Consider the following 12,088-nt stretch of genomic DNA (forward strand, 5'->3'; position numbering starts at 1 on the left):
CAGAAAGAAAACATGAAGATAGTATTGGAATAGCTTGTGGGAGCGAGCACAGCACAAGCTTAAATGATCCTTTCCCGTGTTAATAATGATAGGATACGTTTATACACATGCTCTATAGCACCTCATGTACTGTGTTCAATTTCGCTCTCTTTCTCCTCTCATGTGCAATGATCTGCTGCTGCCGCCTCTCTCTCTCTTACTCTCTTACTCACACACACTTTCTGTCTGTTCGCCACAGTCGGTGCCTGACCCAGACAGATCCAGGCAGAAAAAAACAACAACTTGCACTTATAAAGCACCCTCCACGCAGGGTAGTGTCTCAGAGCGATTAACAGTGGCGGAGCCTGATTCCGAGCGGGGTGGGTGGGTGGCCATAAACACAGTTGAAGAGGAAGGTTTTCAGGTGGGACTTGAAAGAGGGGAGAGAGGAGGCAAGACAGAGGGATTGGAGGGAGAGTTCTGGGGCCTAGTGGCTGAAAGCGGAACCTCCGATGGTGGGGCGGAGGGTGTGAGGGGCGAGCAGGAGCCGGTGCCAGTCGGGGAGTGAGGGGGTTGGAGAGGGAGGGAGGTGCCAGAGAGTGAAGGGATTGAACACAAGTGAGAGGATCTTGAAGTCGATCGGTTCGGTGATGGGGAGACAGTGGAGCCGGGGCCAGAACTGGTGAGATATGGGGACGGAGTTTGGTCAGTATGCGGCGGCAGAGGTTTGAATGAGCTGATCTTGTGAATGGTGGAGCTGGGGAGACCAGCGAGGAGTGCAATTGAGATATATAGAAACAATGTGCTGAACTAAAAATCTAACTGAATGTACAATAAGAACAACTTGCATTTACACAGCGCCCCTCACTAGGGCAGCGTCCCAGAGAGCTTGACAGTGGTGGAGCACGATGCCGAGTCGGGGGGAGGTGACTGTAGGCACGGTCACAGAGGAAGGTCTTCAGGCGCAATCTGAAGATGGGGAAGGAAGGAGCAAGGTGGAGGGATAGGGGAAGAGTGTTTCAAGGTATAGTGGCTAAAAGCGCGGGACATGTAGGAGCCAGAGCCAGTCGAGCGGAGGCAGTGGGTTGGAGGGTAAGCAGGTTGGAGAGGTAGGGAGGTGCCAGGCCATGAAGGGATTTGAAAACGAGTGTGAGGATCTCGAAATCGATCCATTCAGCCCGAGGGACCCAGTGGAGCCTGGCTAGGAATGGTGTGATAGGGGTACGGAGTTTAGTACTGGTGAGAATGCAGGCGGTGGAAGTTTGGATCAGCTGGATCTTGTGGATGGTGGAGCTGGGGAGGGCAATAAGCAACTGGCAAGAGACAAGAAATGGTCTGGGAGTCTGGCTCTCACATACCTCCTGCCTCACACTCCTGTGCCAGAGATGTCATGATTCCTCCCAGGAGCTTCTACTAAATTCTCTCCCTGTTCCCAGATCTCAGCCAGGCCGTGCTGTTGTTACCGAGTGTCCTCAGGACGCGTGTGGTCGCTGTAACTGTTGCACATACAAGCCCTAGTTGCTGTCCGTGCTCTGATGATGGACATCCCGGGCTGTGGCAGGGATGGGCCTGAGAGGCAGCTGGCAGCAGATAAGTGCTCAGAGCGCGGAGCCAGGGTGAGTAAGCACAACCACACCAAACCCTCCTGTTCCCCTCGGCTCCATCTCACAGGAAAACCACACGCCAGAGACTGCCGGGTGCTGATAACAGCTGGTATGAGACAAATAGGCCCCAAACTCACTGAGTGCAGACACACTGCAATTCCGCAACACACACTGGGATCCCCCTTCCCCCCCCCACCCCAACCATCACCTCTCCTTCCTTCTCCCCCCACCACCCCATATACTCACATAATACAGTGCTTGTCTGCCACAGAATGCAGAAGGTGGTGACTCAACCAATTACAGGATTCAAATCCTTGACCAGCAGTGGGAGGGGGGGGGGGGGGGAGAATACATATATATATATAAAAAATTATAAACCTTACAGTTTATATAGTGCCTTATGTCATTGAGACGTCTCAAGAGAAAGGGAGAGAGTGGACATGGGAAAAAGACAGAGATACACACACATACTGAGGGGGAAAGTGAACAAGAAACAGAGAGGAAAGTGTGAGAGGGGAACATTTGTAGTGAGCTGAAGGCCAGAGGTCTAGCTAACTTAGCTGGAGTTCAAAACCTTGTAGGATCTCAGTCCTCATTTCTCCAACCCTGAAGGGCAATAGGCTGAGTACAGTCACCAGGACTCAAACACAGAACCTTCATCATTGAACTAACCGAGTCATTCACAACGCTGAGCCAGAAGGACCCCTACACCCCACCCCATTCAGGTCGTCGGGTAAGTGACCAAATAAGAGATCTTAGTTAATAAATAAATAATAATAATCATAATGTGGTCACTCAATACACAACTGTTTGTGGGACACAACGAGCTGCCGAGTTTTGTCCACAAAATACAGTCACTACATTTTACAGTATATTCTGTGAAGCGCCTTGAGACGTCTCTAAGACTTGATAAGGCACTGTATCAAATGCAAGATTATTATTGCAGCCATGTTCCGTTTTTATCCTTTCCCTGGGGCGGCTGGGATTTAATGGTCAATAAGTAGAGGAGAAGGAACAAGAACAAAATATACTTTCTGCACAGGCCGTTCAGACTATCAGGAGACAGACACCAGATGCTCTTTGTTCCCCTTCCTCCTTTTCCCTCGTTCCTCATTTCCTTTCTATAGATGTCAGCCTTGCTCAACTGGTAGCACTCTCGTTGCTGAGTCAGAAGTTTGTAGGTTCAAGCCCCACGTCAGAACTCATTTAGTTTAGGCTGACGCTCCAATAAGAGTCTGACAATGTTGGGGGAGCACCGCGTTGTTAGAGGTGCCGTCCTTCAGTTGAGACATTAAGCCGAGGGCCTGTCTTCCTGTTCTGGTGGACATGAAGACATCCTGTGGTTCCATTTCAAACAGAAGGGAGTTTGTCCCAGTGTCCTGGTCAACAATCGTCCTTGCTGTTTGTGGTACTCAAATTTGCTGCTGTATTTGCCAACAAAACACACAGTCACTGCATGTTATAGTAAATCCTGTGCAACACTTTGAGACCACTCGATGACATAAAGCGCTGTATCAAATGCAAGGATTAATAATAATCATTGGACACTCTCTCTTCACGGACTGAAGGTCCTGCTTGAGAGTGAAAAACAACTGTTGGGCTTCTCGTTTTACAGTTCTTCAGACACTAACAAACAGAGTGATGTCCGGAGAGTCTCAAAGCGATCACAGGATTTACCGTCGAGTACAGTGACTGTAGTTAACTGGAATCTGATGGCTCCCCAGGTGGGGAGAATTCTGTTATGCTGTAGCGCAAATTAGACCAGAGTGAAAGAGAGAGATGTCAGGATAAAATCTTTTCCTAAAGCAAGCAACAGAGATAAGAGATAGAAGAGAAGCAGCAAAGCCAAAGAGGAAAGCAGTCAATGTGGCCTGGGAACACCACTCTCTGTAGACGCTCCCTGATATTCTATTCTAAGACAACAGAGAAGTGGACAACATATTTTTCTGTTTCCATGGTAACTCGGGCTAATTATCCAGGCTTGGTTGCTTCGTGATTGAACTATTTCCCTCCCCCCCAAAAAGATTTTTGATCTCAGCAAAAACAATTTCACAGCACAGGAGGTTACATTCCAAACGTGACCTCCCCAGTCATCTCTCCCAGGTACAGGAACGTGCTTCAACTTTACAGTCAGATGCCCTCAAGATACGGCTTTGTATTTGATTAGTGTAGATAACAGAGTGAGTAGATTGCTTTTTTCTAACCCCTCCTTCACCTGCATGGTGTGTTGAACTGTACCCCAGCACACAGCCAGACAAGACCTCGGTTTAACTTTTCATCTGAAGGACGGCACCTCCAGCTATTCAGCACCTCCCAGCACTTCACTTGAGCATCAGCCTAGACTGAGCTCAAAATCCAGGTGCGCTTGAACCCACATCCTTCCATCAAGAGAGGAGTGAGACAGATAGTGCCAGGCTGACACCCATTACCCCCAAATGCTCTCCCCTCCATCTGCAGGCTCTGCCTCATGCTGGGGTGTCTGCCACAAGAAGAGAAATACTGTATAGAAGTTCTTCCGACAACTCAGTGAGTTTATCCAGGGAACAACTGAACCACAAGCATTGGGAGGTCATAGCTTCAGATCCTGGTCTGTGGTGAGTTGGTGATTTGTATTGAGGCTGAGCTTGCTGAGGTTGGAGAGGAGGGACCTGGCCAGTGTTCATTAGTGATTAATCCAGGCATCTGACATAGCCCTTCCACATCGGGGTGGACGGGGGACACATATGTAACAAAGTGTCACAGGATATACTATAAAGTGTGGGGACTGTGTACTTTGTAGGCAAACATGGCAGCCAATTTGTGCACAGCGACATCCCACAAACAGCCATGAAGTGAGTGACCAATTGCATCTGAGGGACTGTTGGCCAGGACTCCGGGAGAGAGAAACTCTTCTTGATCACTAGCCAGAGTATCCAAAGTTTTTCCTCTCACTTGCGAGGCAAGTGCTCTAACTGCTAAGCTACAGGACTCCACATGATGGTCATACAGGGTGAGGAGGTACCTGTGAAACCCTCCGGGTAAAAAGGAAAAACAGGGTAAAACGCTTTCAGGAGATGGGCAGAAACCAGAGGTGGTTGGAGCTGCAGAGAGAGAGAGAGACATGCCAGTGTTGTAAAACTGGAATCTTGCTAATGAATATACGGTCAATTCACTTTACAGCGCTATATCAAATGCAAGGATTATTATTATTATTATTATAATGGCAGCGCTGCCCGCACAGCAGAGCGCACTATAAATCTTTGATAATACTCAGTGTGTGCTGGAGCGCACCATGAAGGGGCCGGGCTCCTTTTGTTAAATTTATGAGCGCGAAATAATTGATGGTTGTGCACCTTCCTTCCTTCCACGAGGGGGTGGCCCAGGCACCAGTGAACTGGTACAGGCAGACTACGACACAGGCAATGTACTGTCAGACAGGCTACTGTGAGTGGAGTATGCACCCACTGGGTAAATAAAATCACCAAGTGTTGCAATGACTCCCACATTGGGACAATTGTCAATCGACAAACTTGTAATATAAAATAATAATAATCTTTGCATTTGATACAACGCCTGATCACGTCTTTGAGACGCCTCAAAGCTCTTCACAGGATATACTGTAAAGTGAATTGACTGTATATTTTGGGGGCAAAACGCAGCAGCCAATTGCGCACAGCAGCATTCCACAAACAGTCGTGGATTAAATGAGCAAATTATTATCATTATTTTTGAAGGGATTTTACCCCCAGAAAAGTGAACCACCAATCAACTAACAACCAGGTTTCTACTTACTGTTGGTAAACAGAGATGCCCAGGAATCAAATCTGGGTCCTCTCACTTGTGAGGCGAGTGTTCTAACCACTGAGCTACAGGACTCCACGCCTTCTACTCCTCTCCTGGAGGTGCTGACTCCTGCTCCACGTGGCCATTACTGTTCTCTGAACCCGGGGAGAGTGTCACCAGGACACTCAACCCCAGGAGCTTCACTGTTCTCAACCCGACATCCACCTGCCGGCTGCAAGCCACTGGACAGCAAACACTGGAATCTCCCTCTTCCTGGTCCAGGCTTCCAAGGCCAAACTGAGTCCAGTAACTCAGCCCACAGCAGGGACTGAAGCCAGGACTTTCTAGTCTGTGTGCACTATACTCACTATACCACTGGTATACAATAACAACAAAATTACACTTATAGAGCACCTTTCACTTCGGGAGGACATCCCAAGGCGCTGGACAGTCAGGGGTCAAGACCCGAGCATCGGGGAGGGGTGGGGGATGGGTGAGGGAAGGCAGAAAGGTAGGAGAGCGACTGAAGGCACAATCGAAGAAGAGGGTCTTGAGGCCGACCTTGAAGGAGACAAGGGAGGAAGCGAGGCGAAGGGACTGTGCGATGGAGTTCCAGAGTGTGGGGGCAGAGAGGCTGAAAGCCCGGCCACCGATGGTAGGTCGGGTTGGGCGGGAGACACGGAGCAGCCCGGAGGGAATGGAGGGGGCAGGTTGGTAGGGAGTCAGCAGGTCAGAGAGGTAGGAGGGGGCGAGGCCATGGATGGCCTTGAAAGTGAGGACGAGGATCTTGAATTCGATCCCCTAAGGGATGGGGAGCCAGTGGAGTCGGGCGAGGGTGGGAGTGATGGGGTCACTGGTGCGTGAGAGTACACGAGCTGCAGAGTTTTGGATGATCTGCAGCTTGTGGAGGGAAGAGTTGGGAAGGCCGATGAGGGCGGAGTTTCCATAATCGAGCCTTGAGGTGACGAATGTGTGGGTGAGGGTTTCGGCAGCCTGAGGGGTGAGGCAGTGGCGGAGTCTGGCAATGTTGCGGAGGTGGTGGTAGGCAGTGCCGGTCATGGTGTGGATGGTGGGGAGAAAGGACAGTTCAGGGTTAAACAAGACCCCCAGGTCCCTGACTGGCTTAGTGAGGTGGAGTGTGCAGCCGTGGAGGCTGATGCTGCCAGCACCCGAGGTGCGGAGGCGCTGGCGCGAGCCAATCAGGAGGGCCTCGGTCTTGCTGACATTCAGTTGGAGAAAGTTGTCACTCGTCCAGAACTTGATGTCAGACAGACAGTCGGTCAGGACGCCAGTAGTCCTGGAGTTGAGGGTAGAGGCAGAGAGATAGAGTTGGGTATACAGTATTATTCACAAGGTTTTACAATTAATTCCCTGAGAAAGGCTGGGGAGCCAGTGTACCAGTGGATTGAGTGACCAAACAGCTGTGCTAAGTCGCTTGCCCTCCCTCCATTCCATATCCAAGTAAGTATCTGGCTTCGAGAAGGAAAAACTTCTCGCCGCTTTGGGAATGATCTTAAACTTGTGTTCCTGTTCCCCTGTCCTGCTCGAGGCTTGTTAATTCGAACCAGGGTCCTGTGGTCCTGGCCTGAGCAAGTCAAACATACCGCTGACATCCACGTCCCCCATATCTGTCCTTTTATAGCCCTGGAACAGAGCCCGGAGGCCGAGCTATGCTGCTGACAGGTTGTGTGCAGCCCTCTCCACCCCCCGGCCCCCACCCGATGTTCTTGGGCGTCTGTTTCAGTTCCTCTTCAGTGCAATGAATGTGTCCTGGAAAACCACAAGGGGGCAGTGAGCCGGGTATGAACTCCCAGCTCCAACTGCGAGCTTCATTCCCCCCTCTCAGCCACAACCCAACCAGGCCACTCGCCCCAGTGCAGCGCAGTGCAGTCACCATGCGCAGCTCCAAGCAGAGACTTGCCGCTTCCTCCTGGTGGGAGGAGGGAGAATCAGCCCCTGCCCCTCCCAATTTACTGGTGGGATTAGTGCTGGGCAACAACACAGTACATTCACACAGCACCTTTCACGTCGGGAGTACGTCCCAAGGTGCTGGACAGTCAGGGATTTGCATCCACCCAGGGGGTTGGGATCAGGATGGGTGGAGGGCGGAGTGGGTGGGAGGATCTTGACACTGGCCTTGAAGGAGGCAAGGGAGAACATTTCAGCTGCCGATTAAGAACAGACACCAGGAGATGGAGGAAATACCACACTGAGCACAACTAAACTAGAAAAGTGGCCGCTTATGAAAAGGCTCCATCTTTTCCTTGTTTACTCGTGTGCAGCCTTTTTGTTTGATAAATATCCTGACGTCAGGAAATCCTCCGGCTCACAGTGTAGGTGCCAGATGGTCGAAATGATTCAATCTCTGTCTGTCCTCACTGCCCTGAGTGCGTCATCAGGCTTGTGGGGGAATGGGCCCCTCCCACCCTTACTCAGACCCAGCAAACTCTTTAGACCCTTCCCCACACAAGCATGGGGGGCAGGCGCGGTACCCGTGGGGGGCAGGCGCGGTACCAGAGGGCCGGGGGGGGGGGGTAGAGGGCCTCGCCCACCCTCCACCCTCTTGCTCACCTGCCCTCTGCCCCCCCTCTCCCCACCCCGGGGCGGGCAGGCAAGGGGGCGTCAGCAGCACCTTAACACTTACGCACACTCACAGCATTTTTAATACAGGATAAAGCCTCAAAGCACTTCACAGACACTAAACGTAAGTGGAAATAGAGAGATATGAGGGAGGTGATGGATGGCATAGTTGGAACAGTAGGGTTTTCGAGGGATGGAGGCGCATACGGATATTGAGGAGCTGGAGTGGTTGAAAGCTCTGTCACGGGGGGTGGGTGGGTGGGGGGGGGCAGGTTTGAGTTTGCAGAGTGCAGGGAAAGTCAGGGCAGCTCAGATTGTGAACAGAATTGTTTTTTTATGAACAGGAAAGAAAGGATGTCTAAAACTCCCATCCCAGCCTTGCTGATTCTCACAGCTCAGTGCCTTCTGCAGTTGGATCTCCTTCCCTGTAACTGATCCCACACGATCTGCCCGACTCCTCTCCTCAGTCCTCTCCTCACTACTCCACAACACCCACCACTCCTCGCCTCGAGGCGTGCAATATCTGGGGGCTGCTCCCCTCTCCGACATTCGTGAGGTTCAAGCCCTCATTGCTGGTTGCTGACAAGAGTTTGCACCCACAAACCTGCATTTGCACAGTGTCCCCTGCAGGCAGGGAAAGTCACAGAGCTGAACAATAACAGGGTCAGACACCAGCAAGTGAGCACGGGAGGGGGAGCTGAACATAGGCACAGCTGAAGACATAGGACTTGAAGTGGGATTAAAGACGGATTGAGAGGGGGTGAGATGAAGGGGTAGCGGCTAAATGCTCAGCCACTGATGGCAGTGCTGAGAGGGCAAGGGACGTGCAGCAAGTATGAGTTAGCTGAGTGCAGGGGGGCAAATAGAGGAGTGAGATGGGAAGGTGGTGGGCGTGAGGGGATTATAGCTGAGGGGGAGACATTCCTTTGGGAGACAGGGAGCCTGGGGTGAGATACAGAGGGAGAGGTGGGGAAAAGCAGTCTCAAGTCAATCTGACATGAAAGGCGCAATTTGTTGTTGTCGTCGTCACAGACTGAATGTGCTCTGGGCACCATCCTGCGTGAGGGGCGCTATATAAATATAAGTTGTTGTTGTTGATGAACGAAAGGAAAGACAGTTGAGGACTGAGCCCATCGCTGAGGTTGTACACTGTACGGTTGAGAGACAGGCCGGGGGTTCAGGAGGTCAGAGCTAGAGGTGACAGACATTACTCAGAGCAGAGGGCAGCTTCAGACTTGTCCATGTTTAGCTGCGAGAAATTGTGGCTCAGCCGGGCCTCAATGGCTGCCAGGCAAGCGGACAGAGCAGAGAAAACACCACAAGTTTGAGGCCACTCTATGACATTGAGCTGCTCACCACACCAAGGTGTAGGAGGGCCCAGTCAGACCAGTCCCCTGACAAAGCCTGACACGGGGGGGAGGGTCTAGGGTTAAGTGGGGCTCCACAGTGACCCGGATGATGAAGGGGAGAGATTGGAGTCAAGGCCATTTTCAGTAACCCACACCTGAGCTGACTCCCAGGGCACAGCTGGAGACTGGCCAACCCGCCAGCTAACGGGCCTGGGGACCGGAGCAACATCCTACTCCAGAACAGGACATTAGTTAAACAAGGTGGCTTTGCTCGCTCCCCCACTGGAGCTCTCTACTCTAACCCATTTCCCTGCTCTCTCTCTCCCCATCGTGTCTGTGCTGGTGCTCGCTCCCCTACTGGAGCTCTCTACTCTAACCCCATTCCCTGATACACTTTGATATCAAAGTCAAGATCAACATCTTCACAGAAGCAAAACACTGAGGCAAGAATGGTACAGTGGAGGCACACTGAGCAGGAGCCTCATTACTCTGGGTCACAGGCAGCGATTGATGGAAATCTGCAGTGAGTGACACCGTTAATGTTTTCAATGCTTCAATAGTCACTCAGTGTGGCTGCTGATTAACGTGAAGCTAGTTTTGTTTTTCCTTCCCCCTTATTTTCACCCATCCTCTCTAAGGAGCCGATGTACGACAGACCCTGGTCATCCTCCGATACAACATTGAAATAGCTATTATTCATGTATGAGTAGCAACAGTATGTGATGGGTAAGAAACTGCCGACTCTTCTCTTGACCTGACATCCATATACCTGCACCCCTTCCAACAAGGATGGGGACTGTGAATAGTGCGCAGGAGCACTGGTTAATTTCAGCCTCCTCATTAACCCACAGAGACAAAGACAAATTTAGTCCAGCTACTACCCCCAGTTGAGATGAGTAACTCAACAACACCAACTTGCATTTATACAGCTCCCTTCACGTGGGGCAGCGTCTCAGGGCAGACATGGAGTTCAAAGCTGAGAGCTTTCCATTCCTAGAGCTGCGTAATGCTCACCATCAACTGAGCCGTTGAGAGGAAATCATTTCACTACTGTCCCAAAACCAAATCTGGGTACAATCCCCAATTCACTCCCGATAACTTCAGGATGAAGCGGATGTGGTCCAGGCCCACTCGCTACAAATAATATTAATCATTGCATTTGATATAGCGTCTTGAATCGTTGGGACGTCTCAAAGCGCTTTGCAGAGTATACTGCAAAGTAAATTGACTGTATTCTGTGGGTAAAATATTGCAGCCAATTGTCCACAGCAGTGTCCCACAAACAGTCGTGGATTGAGTGACCACTCAATTTTTTTTCTGGAGGGATTATTACCCTCAGTGCTTGTGGCAAAGGGTGAGAGCATCAAACAAACATCCCTGTCACACTCTCACGCTCACCCCACCACAACACCACTCAGCACGGTAAACAATTCCACACACAGCAACCTTGAGCCGGGCTGCCCGCCCGGGAACGTGGAGCCACTCAGAACACATCCCGACAAAACCCGTGCGCATCCCGCTCACCCCTGGTGCTGGCCTGCGGGCAGCGTGACGCAAGCAGCAGCCAATTACTGCTCACGTGACCCATCATTACATAAGCAAAGGCAAAAGTTTACTCATCACATGAGATGCCGGAAGCTCATTATTAACACACAAACTCCCCCCTCCCCCCCCGCCGCCCGCCACCAAACCGAGGACTTAAAAACACACACAACAACAAGCGCAGAACACTGTGCCACCCTGAGCCGCTCCACCACAACTGTCACTGTCTTTAGGGTGGGAGGGGTGGGGGGGGGGGATACTGCTGACAAAGAGTTACCTGCCTGTGGGGATAAGGATTGTATTAAAATCCTCCCCCCACCCCCACTCCCATAATCATTGTGAAAAACATGCAACAAAAATAAAGCCCTCCCCCCAGTGTGTGTGTGTGTGTGTGTGTATAAGCTGATGCTCTTCACCCCAAAACAGGCCTGAAATCCTTTGTTGCCCCCCCACAGGGCAACACAACACGCACTTTGCATCAATAGCAAAGACTGGTAAACCAGCAGCCGACCCGAGCCGAGCCAACTCCCCCCCCAACCCGAGCCAACCCCCCCCAGCCCTCACTGCCCCCCCCAGCCCTCACTGCCCCCCCCCAGCCCCCCAGCCCTCACTGCCCCCCCAGCCCCCCCAGCCCTCACTGCCCCCCACCCCCCCAGCCCTCACTGCCCCCCCCCAGCCCCCCCAGCCCTCACTGCCCCCCCCCAGCCCTCACTGCCCCCCCCACCCTCCCCCAGCCCCCCCGCCCTCACTGCCCCCCCCCAGCCCTCCCCCCAGCCCCCCCGCCTCACTGCCCCCCCCGCCCTCACTGCCCCCCCCCAGCCCCCCCCCCCTCACTGCCCCCCCCCCAGCTCACTGCCCCCCCCCAGCCCCCCCAGCCCCACTGCCCCCCCAGCCTCACGCCCCCCCCAGCCCTCACTGCCCCCCAGCCTCACTGCCCCCCCCAGCCCTCCTGCCCCCCCCCAGCCCTCACTGCCCCCCCCCAGCCCCCCCCAGCCCCCGCCCCCCAGCCCTCACTGCCCCCCCCAGCCCTCACTGCCCCCCCAGCCCTCACTGCCCCCCCCAGCCCTCACTGCCCCCCCCCGCCCCCGCCAGCCCACCTCTGCCCCCCACCCCTGCCCCACCCCCCCTGCACCCCACCTCCCCACCCGCCATGCCCCCCCCCCCGCCCCAGCTCCCGCCACCTATCCCCACGCCAGCCCCCCCCCCAGCCCATCCCCCCCCCCCACTCCCACCCCCGCCCTCACTCCCCCCAGCCACCCCCCCCGCCCTCAC

At 53.1% G+C, this 12,088-nt stretch overlaps 1 protein-coding gene across 5 annotated transcripts in view; it reads right to left on the minus strand.

Moving 5' to 3' along the window:
- Window positions 1–12,088, minus strand: part of ldb1a (LIM domain binding 1a) — a 28,518-nt gene that overhangs the window by 15,500 nt on the left and 930 nt on the right. For 3 of the 5 annotated variants that reach the window (XM_007905696.2, XM_007905695.2, XM_007905693.2), the window contains exon 1: window positions 1,338–1,490. The exons of 1 other annotated variant lie outside the window; for it this stretch is intronic. In XM_007905696.2, coding sequence (XP_007903887.1) covers window positions 1,338–1,371 — 34 coding nt within the window. In that variant the 5' untranslated portion in view covers window positions 1,372–1,490. Of the gene's footprint in view, window positions 1–1,337; window positions 1,491–12,088 lie in introns of those variants that run through there. One more of the 5 variants, XM_007905694.2, reaches the window with a different exon arrangement.

The sequence above is a fragment of the Callorhinchus milii genome, unplaced genomic scaffold, assembly GCF_018977255.1.
Source record: "Callorhinchus milii isolate IMCB2004 unplaced genomic scaffold, IMCB_Cmil_1.0 Scaffold7, whole genome shotgun sequence".
NCBI classification, from domain to species: domain Eukaryota; kingdom Metazoa; phylum Chordata; class Chondrichthyes; order Chimaeriformes; family Callorhinchidae; genus Callorhinchus; species Callorhinchus milii.